General features: G+C 36.6%; 2 protein-coding genes across 12 annotated transcripts in view; both read right to left on the bottom strand.

Moving 5' to 3' along the window:
• Positions 1-1,117: 1,117 nt before the first annotated feature.
• LOC109814815 (ERBB-3 BINDING PROTEIN 1-like) overlaps positions 1,118-15,860 on the bottom strand; it is a 29,483-nt gene continuing 14,740 nt past the window's right edge. For 8 of the 11 annotated variants that reach the window (XR_014432522.1, XR_014432525.1, XR_014432521.1 and 5 more), the window contains 8 exons: positions 10,981-11,074; positions 10,818-10,890; positions 10,618-10,718; positions 9,758-10,137; positions 9,497-9,630; positions 9,269-9,404; positions 8,955-9,104; positions 8,381-8,830 (listed from right to left, as the gene is read on the bottom strand). Coding sequence is in view for 5 of the 11 variants with exons in the window: in XM_083071023.1 (XP_082927149.1) it covers positions 8,641-8,830; positions 8,955-9,104; positions 9,269-9,303 (375 nt within the window). In the remaining 6 variants the exon portion in view is untranslated. Of the gene's footprint in view, positions 2,092-5,638; positions 5,717-8,380; positions 8,831-8,954; positions 9,105-9,268; positions 9,405-9,496; positions 9,631-9,757; positions 10,138-10,347; positions 10,400-10,617; positions 10,719-10,817; positions 10,891-10,980; positions 11,075-15,860 lie in introns of those variants that run through there. The other 3 variants (XM_083071024.1, XM_083071022.1, XM_083071025.1) reach the window with 3 other exon arrangements.
• Positions 2,162-5,629, bottom strand: LOC145955816 (uncharacterized). Its single transcript, XM_083071020.1, has one exon. The coding sequence runs from the start codon at positions 5,399-5,401 to the stop codon at positions 2,219-2,221; it is 3,183 nt and encodes a 1,060-aa protein (XP_082927146.1). The 5' UTR covers positions 5,402-5,629; the 3' UTR covers positions 2,162-2,218.

Raw genomic sequence — 15,860 nt, 5'->3', positions numbered from 1 at the left:
TCCTCTCTTCATCTTAGACCACCACGTTTTTGCTACGCCACTCTGATACATCCTCCTAAGGTCTTAATCCATCTTAATAGCTCCTAAGTGAATACTAAGAGTACTCTTATTGCCTTTTTCTAAGATCATCTTCCTTAATTCGGGATTATTAGACACATAGATTGTATCCTGAAACCACAAAACACCATCAACTTCCACTCGAAAAGGACTATCTATACCCTTACCAATCCTCTCCACTTGGTTCATTAAGAGAGGATCTAACTCTTAGGCTCCTCTAATCTCATCCATTAATTCACTAGTCACCTTCGACATACTCAATTCAATGCTTCTAAGGGTAAGCTCACAAATCAAGCTTAAATCTCTAAACTCTTCAATCAAATTTAACCTTTAAATCATCAAAATGATAGATGAAAGATCATCCTACTCAAGACATCTGTCACCACATTGCCTTTACCTAGATAGCAATTGAGATTAAAATCCTAGTCCTTAAGAAATTCCAACTATTTCCTTTGGTCAAAAGATATTTATGACTCTAACAATCACTAAATACCTCAAGCCACTACTACAGGAACGCAAATCTACATCGATTCTGGAAGGTGATCTACATCGGTTTTACAACCGATGAGAATAGACCGACGTAGTAATAAAAAATTTCTACATCGATTTTTAAAACCGATGTAGATTTTCGTAAAATCTACATCAGTTGTGAGGAAAACCGATGTAGATTTGAACGAAAATCTACATCGGTTTTAAATAGAACCGATGTAGATTTGCGTTCAAATCTACATCGGTTTTCCTCACAATCGATGTAGATGTGGACTTAAATCTACATTGGTTCTATATAAAACCGATGTAGACTTTATTAAAAAAAAATCAGTTATTTTTTTACATTCTTTGTGGGTTACTTGTATAAACATTTTTATTTATAACACCAAACCAAAACCCAGAAATGCAATCAATTGGATAGGACCATTCTATTGCTGCAGCCATTGTGTATTGAATTTTGATGTTTATGTTCAAATTCTAGCCAGTAGCCACTAATGCAATGAATTCTATCCCTACAATTTTGGAACCTTCCTCCATAAACAGAAATCTCCTATACTAACCAACATAACCAAATTCCATGAATCAAAAACCGGAAGAAATAGAAAAACAAATCAATACAAACATGTAGATTATACCCACTTAAATAACTTATATTTGTTATGAAGGATGATTCAGATAGTTTCTCTCAAGGTTTACTTAGTAGTTTTAGAAAAAAATTTTGTTTCCATCAACAAAAAATAACATTTACTTTAATATGAATAACATTTACTTTAATACAGTTCAATATTTCGCACATAAAATGTTTCTAGTGTAGGTTGAAGATCATAAGTAGTTTATCTGTCAGAAGTCAGAACAACCCATGAGAAAACAACAAAGCTTCTTTCATGCATTGGGGTAATCCTTACCAAAACTACAAAGCAAAGTTATTGAAAATCATAAATGAAATATACCCATTTTACCATATTGTGACTTTTAAGCTTTGTAGTTTGTGGCAATCTTTATGGCTTATGAGAAGCATTATACACCAAACAATAACTACACTCCACTGAAACTAAACAATAACTGCCACGTACACAACTAGACTAAATGCAGTTCCTAAAATAAAATTCAACTTTAGCACTCAGCATTTAAATATAATTATCAAAATGAATGAGGATATAAACATAAAACCCTCAACCTGCCAAGCAAATGAAAAAAAAGTAATAAGCATGACCTATTGTGAAGAACCTGCCAACAAAAGAAAAAAATAAGAATAAAATGAATAAAAAAAAACTAGCTAAATATAAAGATCATAACCTGAGTGTATATACTTCAAGCCTCAAAGAAGCTGATAGAGAAAAAATTGGTAATGCTCTGGAGTTAAATCATCATTTTCTTAATCACAATCAAATTAGAAATAGATCCTCTTGACCAAAACATGATAACCAAATTAAAAAATAAAGCCAGAAAATTGTTTTGGAACCTTGAGGAGCAGCGGAGCCTTGAGGAGTAGTGGAACCTTGAGGAGCAAGGGAGTCTTGTGGATCAAATTGAGTATCCATGTACCTGTTTTGACAAAAATAAAAACCAAGGTCAATTGCAAAATAAGTAATAAAACTAATTAAAAGCATGAAAAAAATGATAAATAGAATATTAAAGTATATATCAAGATATACATAACTTAATGTAGTAATTAGATAATAATGTTTTCCCATATGCCTTCATCATGGTCATTACGAGTGGCATGAACGTCATCTTGTTCAATTTCTTCGTTGTTAGTTGGCATACGTGTTGAGAAAGAAAGACTCTCCCCAAACTCAACTGTTGAATCGTCAAGATTGTGTACACTTTTACCTTGTAGAACCACAAACCACCTTTCATCAATAGGATCTTTGACATAAAATACTTGTGTTGCTTGGTTTGCCATGATGAAAGGTTCATCCTTATGACCCACCTTGCTAAGGTCTACCATTGTAAATCCCATTTCATCGGTTCGCACACCAGTGTTAATATCAACCCACTTGCACTTAAAAATAGGAACTTTAAATGTACCATAACTGATCTCCCAAATGTCTTCAATGACTCCATAGTAACTTGTGGATGCCACAACAGGATTTTTATCATTTCTACTAGAAAAATGCATAGATTGAGCCTGAAGAGTAACCCCACTATTCTGCATGGTACTGTTATCATCTTGTGACTTTGTGTAAAATGAAAAATTATTGATATCATATCCAGTATAAGTAAAGACATTATATTTAGGCTCATTTGCAAGACATTTTAATGTGTCAGAAGCACTGTCATCACTAAAGACTTTTTCTTTAAACCATTTTAAGAATGTCTTGTTATGCTCATTGACCAATGATTTTTCATTCATTCTAGGGTTATTTTTCTTCAAAAAGGCTTGGTGCTCAGATATGTATGGGAGAACCTCCTCAGTGTTGTTCAATATATACAAATGTGCCTGAAGTAATTCCTTTCGAAGAATAAATTTAACTTTTAGGCCTTTTGTACCCTTGCCTTCAATTCTATCCTCATAACGAGACTTAGGAATCCCTACTGGTTTTGCTTTAGACATGTAATCTAAACAAAATTCAATAGCTTCTTCTGTAATGTACCTTTCAACAATAGATGCTTCTGGACGGTATGGATTCTTGCTATACCCTTTTAAAATCTTCATGTAACGCTCAACTGGGTACATCCATCGTAAATAAATAGGGCCACACAATCTGATCTCCCTAACTAGATGAACAATCAAGTGAATCATGATGTCAAAAAAACTCGGAGGAAAATACATCTCCAATTGACATAGGATAATAATAGACTCATTTTCCAACTCATCCAACTTGTTAGGGTCAATGACTTTAGCACATATAGCATTGAAAAAGAAGCACAAACGAGTTAACACACTTCTAACATTATTAGGAAAAATGCCACGTATAGCCACAGGTAAAAGTTGTTGCATCAAAACGTGACAATCATGAGATTTTAAGCCAACCAGTTTAAGATCATTCCATGATACAAGGCTCTTAACATTTGAAGAGTACCCCTGTGGAACTTTCACACCTCGTAGGCATTGACAAAAACTTATTTTCTCTTTTCTTGACAAAGTATGACATGCTGAAGGCAAATATGTACGCTTACCTTCTAACTTTGGATGTAACTGTTCACGTATACCTATCTCTAACAAATCTTGACGAGCATTGAGTCCATCCTTTGTCTTGCCTTTAATGTTTAAAAGTGTGCCTATTACACTATCACATACATTTTTCTCCACATGCATAACATCTATGCAATGTCTAACATCTAGATGGCGCCAATATGGAAGATCAAAAAATATGGACCTCTTCTTCCACAACTTCTTCTCAATTGACTTCTTTTGGGTCTTTCCAAATATAATATTTATGTCCTTCACCTGATCATAGACTTGGTCACCAGTTAAGGGTGTGGGTGCTATTTCATGTTCTTGACATCCATTAAAAGCTTTTTTCAATCTTCGATATGGGTGATTAGGTTTGAGAAATTTTCGATGGCTAGTGTAGACAGTTTTCTTTCCATGCTTCAATTGTAGGTAGCTTGTTTGTTTTTCACAGATAGGGCATGCGTGATGTCCTTTAACACTATATCCACTCAAGTTCCCATATGCCGGAAAATCATTAATAGTACAAAATATCATTGCTTGTAGCTTGAAACTCTGTTGACGATACCCATCAAACACATCAACCCCTTCTTCCCACAAAATTCTCAAGTCCTCGATCAAAGGACTTAGATAAACATCTATATCATTTCCTGATTGTTTTGGACCTGCAATCATCATACACAATATTACATATTTTCTCTTCATGCACAACCAAGGAGGAAAATTGTAAATTGAAAGGAGAACAGGCCATGAACTATGGTTAGTGCTTAAATTTCCAAAAGGATTCATTCCATCTGAAGCAAGGCCGAGCCTAAGGTTTCTTGCCTCACTACCAAAATGTGGAAACAAACCATCGATTTTTTTCCATTGTGGGGAATCAGCTGGATGGCGAAGCATGCCATCACATTTTCTATTGTCTGCATGCCATGTAAGGTTCATTGCATCAGTTGCATTAGCAAACAATCGCTTGAACCTTGGAATAATTGGAAGATACCATAACACCTTCGCTGGAGGCCCCTTGTCAACTACATCTTCATGACTACTACGACCATCATCCTTCACTTTGTACCGTGACAACCCACAACGAGGACATTTGTGCAATGATTCAAACTCTTTTCTATACAATATGCAATCATTAGGGCATGCATGTATTTTCTTATACTGTAAACCCATCGGACACAAAACCTTTTTGGCCTCATAATGACGATCTGGCAATGTGTTGTCTTTTGGAAGCATTAACTTCAACAACTCAAGCAACTCTGTAAAACTTTTATCACTCCACCCATATTTTGCCTTCAAGTTCATTAATCTCAACACTGCTGATAATCGTGTGAAGGTTGTACAATCAGGAAACAAAGGTGTCTCTGAGTCACTTTTTAAAGTATCATACACATGTGATTGTGCTTGCTGGAAAAACTCTTGTCCCACATCACGAATCATGTGTTCTATTTGATCTTCCATTTCTACATCACCTTGCTCAGTTTGGGCCACAATTTCAGTTTCTTTATCTTCACCATGCCATATCCATGCTGTATAGCTCGTTAAAAACCCATCACAAATAAGATGGTCTCGTATTTCGTCAATTGTACGTCGTCTCCCATTTAAACAATTAACGCAAGGACAATAAAATTTTCCATTCAAATCTGCTCGATTTTGTTGAGCGAATTCCAAAAACTGTTCAACTCCACTTTGATACTCATCAGTGATTCTTCTTGCATTTATCCAACTACGATCCATTTTTCTTCTTCTGTGAGACAATTTTATTTACACAATTGAGTATTTAAGGTCTCTCTATATAGTAGAAGAGCAAACCATACACTAATTCAATGTTATTTGAACCTATTATTTCATTTATCTAAGTAGGTAGCAGATCCAAATATAAGTCATCTTATTTCATCAACTACATAAATAAAATTCATCTCATTTCTTCAACTAGATAAATAAACTACATAAATATAATTGTGTTTAACGTACCTTACTAAGAAGATATCACAAACTAGATGTGTTGACTAATGGATGTCAAGAAGAGAAGTATCACCCTCTGCACACTTCCTGCCAAATCAAAATCAAGTTTAAGATTTATGTGACTACATACGTGCCTTCTCATTATGAAGTTTAGATAATCCTTGGTTAAACAAAAATGCACCAATGAGATGTGAAAAGTAGATGTGAAAAATTTTGCATATGTTATAGTCTTGTAGAATGTAGAGTTCTAAAATATGATTTATTCAATTCCAGCATATACTATGATGTTATAGAAATAGAGCTAAGTCATAATATTATCATGTGTCTGATTTTGATATGATATGATAAAAACAACTCTACTTCAACAACTTTTTTCTTCTAAATAATCCTATTTTAGTAATTTGTTTCTAATTTTATTTTACACCAATTTTATCAATTGGCCAAGAAAAGGCTAGGTGGGAGGATATAATAATGGAAGATTGCATAGGTGCCTTTTAGTATGCTTTCCAGTGATGCAGAATTATTTGGGCTCACATAGGATCTCTAATTGGGAAATAATCACAATTCTTTGAGTCCTATTTCTTATTTAATCACAATATATTGGAAATCACAAAAATTTGTAGGTCCAATAAATTTTAAGCAATAATAGAGTGTTGCTAGCACTCCTCTTGGTTAGTATTAGGAAAGAAACTTTTTTGGTAGGCTGGGGGCGTGGGGGCCGGGGATAATGTTCTTCAAAACTAGCAACTTTGAATGCAGGTCATTCAACAGTTCACAGGAGTACTTCAAGTTGCGAGCCACAAGGCATTTAATGAAAATAAAAAAGATAAAGATTGAACAGAGCATATCAAAATAAAAAAGATATGTGTGAGAGAGATGCTTAAATAGGCCACTTTGAACAGAGCATGAAAGTTAAAGAAAATAAAAAAGATAGGATTGTTCTAACTTTTCAACTGGTCCAGGTTGACAAGTTTTCTCGGTTAAAGATTGATTTACCAATTTTTGACCAGATTCTTACCATAGCAAAGAAAGAATTTCTATGGATGAACCCTGGATCCAAATTGTTTTGCCCATGTGGTAGCAGCCTTAGTCAAGGGTAGAAGATAAAAAATGAGTGATTTCCCTATATATTCGAGAGATTAGGACTCTCCCCACCCTCCAAGAGTATAAACCTTTCTCAAATATGAGATGATTTCTCTTCCAACTCAACCACCCCTTTATTTATAGGCAGTGGAATGCCTTATTTCTTCTAATATCTCAGCCCACCTAACTAACAGACACCTAACCAACTACTAATAGATATCAATCAAGCAGTTCATATAAGGGGACTGGTTTTTGGTTCAACTAGCTGATCTAGTATGTTTTCAAAACTATGATTCTAAAACACCACTGTTACCATTCAAAATTAAGAGGGGCCCTTGTTCAATTAAACTTCAGATGATTTCTTTTCAATCTTCAGAAACCAAGTTATCCCTTGCTAAAAGGCAGAGACTTTGGGCACAGGAATCATGATTGTAGGATTCAAATGCTATACCTAAAGTAATTAATCCTAGATAGCTAACTAAGAGCAACCTAACCCAAAACTGATAATGTAGTATAGCAAATAGTGGGATTGGCTACTACATCAAAGATGGTACATACAATGTAAATAATTTGCAATACAAAATACCAAACACTCAAACCTGAAAACAAAAATACACAAAACTTGAGGCATATTTACTATTAATACACAAAAGTCATAGCTTACTTAAAGACACAATCATCATTAATTTAATACACAAAACTTTAGGCATATTTGGCATGGGTCATATTTTGAGACAAAAATCATTAGCTTTATACACTACTAGAAAAATTAAAATTAGAGAGGGAAAAAATCCGTCACTAAACTTCATAAAATCCGTCACAAATAAGTTAGTGATGGAATTTGTGACGGAAATGATTCCGTCACAAAATTTGGCGTCACAAAATATTTAGTGACGGATTATTTTCTCCGTCACAATTAGTGACGGAATTAAGGCGTCACAAACAATATAATTTCCGTCACTAATTTGTAACAATAAATGTTTAGAAATTAATAAAAATCCGTCGCAATTTGTGAGGGATTAAATCCCTCGCAATTTGTGAGGGATTAAATCCCTCGCTATTTGAGAGGGATTGAGAGGTATGTGAGTCCGTCACAAATTGTGATGACACAAAATCCCTCATAAATTGTGATGAAAGAATCCCTCGCTATTTGAGAGGGATTAAATCCCTCGCTATTTGAGAGGGATTAAATCCCTCGCTATTTGAGGGACTGAGAGGTATGTGAGTCTGTCACAATTTGTGATGACACAAAATTCGTCACAAACTGTGATGCCTATAATTGACTAAAATCCGTCACAATTTGCGACGGATTTTATCCGTCACTAACTGAGATGAATCCCTCGCTAACTGTTTGATGACTAAATTTGAGGAAACTATTGTTTTAAGAGTCTGGTAATCGATTACCTATACATGTAATCGATTACCAGACAATGAAAATCATATGTTCGAAATTTACTTATTAAAAGGTTCTCTCTGGTAATCGATTACCCATTTATTGTAATCGATTACCAGAGCCTATTATTGAAACAATTTCAATCAAAACAAAAATATCAAGTCTTTTTTTATGAAAATGCATGATATCATTTAAAATGAAGATAAAAGAACAATACAGACATCAAGAGGAGTTCCCAAGTTTAATGATGTGCTTAATTGGCAAGACAACACATGAAAAATAATGAATGACCTCTATCAGTGTAACTATGACAATAAAGCTTCATTGGAGTATATCCATAGCCATGATACTTTTCATCATTTAGAGATCAAAATCCACAAGGCACACATTTAGGCAAAGAAACCCCTTCAAACAATACACATGAAGCAACCTAATTTTACTAAGCTAGATTGCTTATATAGTGATGACCTTATACCTATCTACCAAACATACAATTAATAGAGGCAACATGTTCCAAATCAAATCATACAAAAATTCAAATACAGGGGAAAAAATTCTTAAAATTGATTACCTTTTTTCCCGGCCTAACAAGCCTCAAGGCCACCTCAGCAGCAGTATTTGCAGTAGCAATAACATCAGTTGCCCTTCCTGTGACAGGACCTTCCTGAAGAACATGAGTGTGAGCCACAGCCGCGATGAAACCATTTATATGACAAGTCAAATCACTACAAACAACCAAAGAAACTACCATCAACTTCCCAGTAATAGCGAAAAACACAAATTTCATTCCCCCATCACTCATAACAAAATTCCTACTGAGAAAAAAAAAACCATGCTCAAAAATCTTACATTTTCAATATATCACCTTCTTCCAACACTGTCTCGTCACTAGCTAGTGGAGAGAAATGGCAGACCACATTGTTTACAGATAAGCAAGTTGGGAAAGTAACACCTCTCTCAATCTTCCTCTTCACGTTCTTGTACACATTTCCAGTTTGTCTGTACACACACATAAAACAAACTCTATAAGCTATAATCCAAAAATATTAAAAATAAATAAATAAACAAAACAGCAATTCCGTATGCATATATGAACATGTATGTTAAAAAAGTATCACAATTCACAAATAATGCTCCTTCATATATAAATAATAAAACCTTACTCTCTAATATAGGAATCGTGTATGTTTACAGACATTCACGATTATTTTCTCTTGCTTGCCATGGTTTTTTGGGTGACAGGGGAGATCTTGGTGATGATGGTTGGTCTTCGAAGATTAAAGGACCCGGTTCACTATCCTGGCCATGGAGCAAAATGAAAAACATCAAAAAATCAACTGAAGTCGTCAAACAGTTTATAACAGAGCAGGATATTATAAAGGATTTCAAACCTTTCCACTACAATCACCAACAGCAAGCTTGACCTTCTCACACACATTAGATTTACAAGTGAAATAACCTCCATGTTCTTCCTCATTTCCATCATATAAAAAGACAATCCCTCTATAAATGTGCTTGACAATTCCTTGTTTACCATGCAAAACAATTCCTTGTTTACCATGCAAAATGACATAATAGATAAGATATCATGTGAAGCATGAAGATTCCAAATATACCACAAAGAAAAACCTGCTCATTCAGAGATAACAGACCTTAGATGGACCCTCCAGAACCTTGACAGTATCATTAACCAATATAGTCTTACAGTTGATCTAGGGCAGTAAGTTTCAAATCAAATAGCCCACTCTTTACATGATATAATGATTCCAGAGAAGTGGAGACAAAAAAATTACAAAAACGAGTAAATAATTGAGAAATCAGGGGAGAGAGAGAATTAGCATACAACTTGTAGATACGAGACTATGACAAAATCAGTATCTGGAGATAAGTCGGCAAAAATATCCTCCATGGAACGAACCATGATACCACGATCAGAGGCATCACCATCCCCTAGTCGTCCAAGGGTAAAAGTTTTCCCAGTTCCAGTTTGACCATAAGCCATCACGGTCCCATTGTAACCATCAAGAACACTCTACAAACCAGACATCAAACACGTATTAAGCTATAGAGCATTGAGGAAATGTGATATGACAATGTCTTGATGAATATAATGTATAAAGTAGGTATAATGATAGCTAAGTAAAGGAATGATGATTATCAAATCATAAACAACACCGATATAAAGCAGAGTTAGATAAGAATAGCTCAGTAAAGGATGTTAACGAAAAATTAGGATATGCACCATTATAACAGACCTCCACAACTGGCTTAGCCACAACTTCATAGATGCATTTCTGTGAAGCAAATTCAGTAAGCACCTCATCAAACTCATAAGTGTCCGAATCCTAATTGTTTCTACGAAGTTTCAGTCTTTTAAGCTAAAGGATATTTAAACACAAATCGATAAACATTAAACAAGGCTTATGCATAAAACAATCCAACAATATACTACAAAGCAAAGAAAAACCAAAAACCAACACAGTTAGTTATTAATCAAATAAAATGAATGTACCTCTAGTTGTACTTCAACATATTCAGCAAAATCAGCATCCACCATCATTTCTTCAGCATTTCGTGGTCTCAATCTTACAGCCACTTGAACTCTTCGAGGCACTGTACACAAAAATGATAATATAACAAGTGTATAATCTAAACTAATCTAATTATAATAGTTCTTTGTAAAGAACTTCAGCATTATAAATATATATATACCTCAATGCAAGCCAACACAATCCTCAAAGCCATTTCATGGCAATATTTCCCTCTCAATGGGTATGATCCATATCTAGTATGAATAACAAATGTTAGAAATTCAGTCCATCAACCAAACAAAAGGCAAATGAATGTTTGTAGCCAATAAGAGTATAAACATTACTTTGAATAGAAAACCTCCCCATTTCCCCCACATAGCACAGCCATGTCTGTTCCAGTACACATCAGCATACCTCCATCAACAACAAATTGAACTGCTGAATTCAGAAACACGGAAGGTGAACCATAAGGATCAAGATCAACCTGAAAAAACAGCATGCTTGAACCTAATATTCAACAATAAAAATCCTGGCCATTTCAACTAAATTTTCAACAGATTGCTTGAAACCTGACTCCTTTGGGAAATTATTGTAGACCCCTAAAATTGTCCGGGTCGGAAATAAAGCTAGAAGGCTCTCAAAGACTGAAGGAAGATCAGCCAGAAGGACTCCTGGAAGGCCCTAGGAGGGTTCTCTGTAGGTCTAGAGGTCTTAGGATAGCAAAAATAAGAAAAGTGGGAGGAATGAAGCTCAATACGGCCTCCCAGAGGATCACTACGGCCGTATTGAGTATTTTGAACTGCAATACGGCCGCGGCGAACTCAGTACGCCCGTATTGAAGTCTTTGAACTTCAATACGGCCGTACTGAATTCAATACGGCCGTATTGAAGTTCAAAAACTTCAATACGCCCGTATTGACCCCAGGGGCCGTACTGCGCCTCATTCCTATAAATATGACGTCAATTTGACGTCATTTGACACTTTCACACTGAGTTTTGACTCCCTCCTTGAGTATTCTGGGGTTTTTGAGCAGTGTTCTGCCCTAGAAATCTCTCTGGGAGTCGATCCGACGAAGTTCTGGAATTCCGAGCATTTAGCTTGGAGATTCGAACTTAGTCGAAGGGAAATCCTCCGGATTTCCATAGTCAAAAATTATTTTTAGGAAGGAGTGAGCGGGCTTGTAGAGCGAGGGAACGCCAAAAAGCTTCCCAGTTTTACTTGATATATAAAAAGCACGCTTCAAGAGGTTTCTTTTCTAAAAATCCCTTCTTTTACTGCTTTCTGTGTGCATATTAAACTGTCATCATGTAGATAGTTAATTTATAATTGCTTAGAATAAATAGGGGTAATTTAGTAATTTTGCACTATTATTTTTAGAAATAATCTGTCATAGGGAACCCGAAAGGGGCGTTGTGGGGTGCTAACACCTTCCCCACACGTAACCGACTCCCTTACCCGACTCTGGTTGTAATGGCCGAAGTCGATTTTTGAATCGATTGCCTTAAGCTTCTTTTCCAATGTTTTGAGTAAAACATTGGTGGCGACTCCATGAACCCTTCCTTTTTATGAAAACCACTAATCCATGGAGGGTCCCGCTTGGGATTAACATGGATTGGTGAGCCTTTTAATAAAATTGCTCGTTTGACAAGGTCTCAGTTTGAGAATAAGTCATTCTAGCAATCCATATTTTTAAACAAATAAAAGAGTCCAACCATCCTTCGCGAATACACAAGAGCCCGTTTGGGCCGGTGGCGACAGATGGCGACTCCACTGGGGAAGCCTCGAGAGTCAGTCCCATTTAGTGACAGATTATTTTTAACAAATAATAGTTAAAATTACTTTATTACCCCTTGCTTGTATAATAACACGTTTTACCTATTTGGCTTTAAATAACTGTTGTATGTTTAATTTTACGCAATTGTTTGAAATAAAAACTGCACACAAACCTTTGCACACAACAGTTCCCTCTATACCCGGGGGCATGAGTGGTAAGCCATAGGGAGTGGATGTTAGTACGGCCGGTTGTCGAATGGGTCTATAGGTGCCCGTAGACCGTTGTCGGAAAGCATCACTCAAGGTGATAACCATGAACTCGAGTCCGACAGTGCGTTGGAGCTTTCCATCGGCTTACGACGAGAGGAATTGGGTCCCTATAATGGGGGCACCTTGGGGGCCTCAGACCGGTGAGAACAGTTAGATCCACCTTGAATATGCACTTTTCTGCAGGATACCCCTACCTCGTGATTCGCTCGTGACTGTTCGTGGATGAGTGAATTGTTTGTGCATTGTTTATGTGAAATTGTTTGAGCATACATTGCATTTCTTTAAACATACAACATTCCTATTCTTTTAAAATAAAAATAAATAGGAATAAGAATCTTCCATTGCATGGTGTTAACATCTACCTTCATCACATTCATGTAGGTAGTTTCCCTTTTCACCCAAAAAAATACAAAAAAACAAAATACCCAAAAAAAAGGAAAAAAGGGTTATTTATCCAAACCAAGCAATATCATGCATCATCTTAGGGACATCCTAAAAACATGATAATGCTTAGTTGAATAAACACAATGCATGCATATTCATCGTCATCATCTCATATCATGCATTCTTATCAAAGATCATGGAGGCATCTAGGTTTGCATTTCATACATCCCTCCCAATAAATCATTAATAAACATTAATAAAAAGAAAGAAATAATCGATGCGTATGATCAAGATGGATCGCACGCCATTTGTTATTAAGTGTAAGCCAACAACCGCGCCAAGCGAGCGCACACCAACTCCGTTGTTGGCAATCAAGACGAATAAAGGGGAAGGTCCAACACCATTAAGGATCATTGCTCCAAGGCCTTTTCCCTACGAATCAAATAAGGCTGTGCCGTGGATATACGACATCCATTCTTCTGCCGACAGCGATATTTCCAACATCGCTGGACTTGGGGGCATGACTAGGAGTGGCAGGATCTACACTCCCGAAGATCTTCACGATAAAGCTCCCAAGAATAAAGGAAAAGAAAAGGAGAAAACCGAGGAAAAAGAATCCGAGGAGGAGACTGATGAGCTGTTAAAGTTTATCCGACAAAGCGAGTACTCCATCATGGATCAACTTCATAAGACGCCAGCAAAGATTACTCTGTTGTCGTTGATCCTATGCTCCGAACCGCATCGACAAGCTCTGTTGAAAGTCTTGAACGAGGCATATGTGTCGCATACCATCTCCCAAGACAAGTTTGAGGGGATTGTTAGTCACATCACGGCTAATGATCACCTCACTTTCACCGATGAAGAGATCCCCGCCGAGGGATCAAATCACAACAAGCCCTTGCACATCTCTGTAAAGTGCAAGGAGTATCACATCGCAAAAGTCTTGGTAGACAACGGATCTTCCTTGAATGTGATGCCCAAAAGAACGCTTGATCAAGTGGCAATCAAGGGAGTCCAAATGCGCCCGAGCAACATGATCGTTCGAGCTTTCGACGGCTCTAAAAGAGAAGTGGTGGGAGAGATCAATCTTCCAATCCAAATTGGACCCACTATCTTTAATGTCGAATTCCAAGTGATGGACATTACTCCCGCATACAGCTGTCTCCTCGGCCGACCTTGGATTCATGATGCGAAAGCTATTCCTTCTACGCTCCACCAGAAAGTCAAGTTCATAGTGGATGACAAACTGGTGACTGTACAAGCTGAAGATGACATACTCATCAGCAAGCCATCCAACATACCTTATGTGGATGCAGCAGAGGAAGCTTTGGAAACCGCCTTCCAAGCATTGGAAATTGCCAATGTTGAGACGTTTCCCCGAGAAATGAAGAAGGTAGCCCATATGCTCACTAAGAACGGATACTTGCCAGGACAAGGATTAGGCAAGGACTCCCAAGGAATCCCGGAGCTACCCATTATCAAGGATAATCCGGGGAAACAAGGGTTAGGATACAACCCCGTTAAAGATCAAAGAACGAAGAGGAATCAAGATCCTTCTCGACGTTCTTTAAGCCAGATCTTTAGGAAGGCCGGTTCACAAATATCAAGGCCGGCTGTCGTCATCAAGTGTTTTTCTTCTTCCGATAGGGATGTATAAACTCGATGACTATTAGAGATTACTCCTCGGGGACAGCCCGACCCCCGAGCCTCGATAGGGCACATGTTTCCACTATGATTATAATAAAATCATTCTTCATTATTTCTTATTGCTTCTTTTCTTGCTTGCAATAAAATTCTAAACCACATTATTTAACCCTGTTTGAATGAACATAAGTGAGGTTAAAATCGTCTTAATAATCAATAAACCCACATCATTTTGTGTGGAAGTGTGCACGACAACTTGGAGCACCTTTCCTTGGCCTCAATAAGTGCCGTCATTGATAAAAAGAAATCCATTCAGGACAAAAATCCTAAAAAACAAAAAGCTCGGCAGGAAACCCAAAAAGGGGACTGCGCAAAAATAAGAGCAAAAGACCCGCTAGGAATCCCACAAAAGGGTGACCTAGGCAAAAAATTAGGGTTACAAAATAATGAACAAAAACAAAAGCCCGCTAAAACTCCACAAATGGGTGTTTTAGGCAAAAGTTAGGGCAATCGAAAAACAGAATAAATCCATGATGGTACCACCAACTGAATTCAACAAAGGGGCTCAAGAAAAGCTATCCAAGTTGTCAAATCACAAATGTTAATAACCAAGACGTGCTTAACTTCATAAGTGTTTAATCAAACAAGCCTAAACACTTAAGCCTACCATTGGCCAAGCCATTCTTACAAAATCCATTTTTCAAAAAATAAATAATCCCCTCTAAAACACAAACTTTCGAAAAAAATATCCTTTCCTTCTTTTCTCTCTTGTCCCAAACGATTTTTGAATAATCTAGTGGAAACATGGAGATATAGTAGTCAATAGGAGGGTTGACACATCTTCTAAAGGAAAGGAAAATCATTTGGTTGATGACGCCAAATCTCAATATAACATGCATTATTCCTCGGTTACAGAAATCGGCAGCGCACAGCCCGTCTAGAAGAATGGCAAAAATCCAAACAGAAAAACGCATCGGTTAATTCTTTTGAAAAGTGAATCAAATAGAATTAGGTGCATCATACTGCATACATGCATACAGATGATAGGTGTAATGGAAGATCACTTATTCTCTGTTTATTGAAAAAAAAAATATATATATATATATATAAACTTCAGAAAAACAATACGCCCGTATCATGTTCAGTACGCCC

This window comes from Cajanus cajan, chromosome 3 (genome assembly GCF_000230855.2).
Source record: "Cajanus cajan strain Asha chromosome 3, NIPB_CcT2T_4, whole genome shotgun sequence".
Classification (NCBI taxonomy): Eukaryota; Viridiplantae; Streptophyta; class Magnoliopsida; order Fabales; family Fabaceae; genus Cajanus; species Cajanus cajan.
This window is presented reverse-complemented; position numbering and strand designations above follow the sequence as displayed.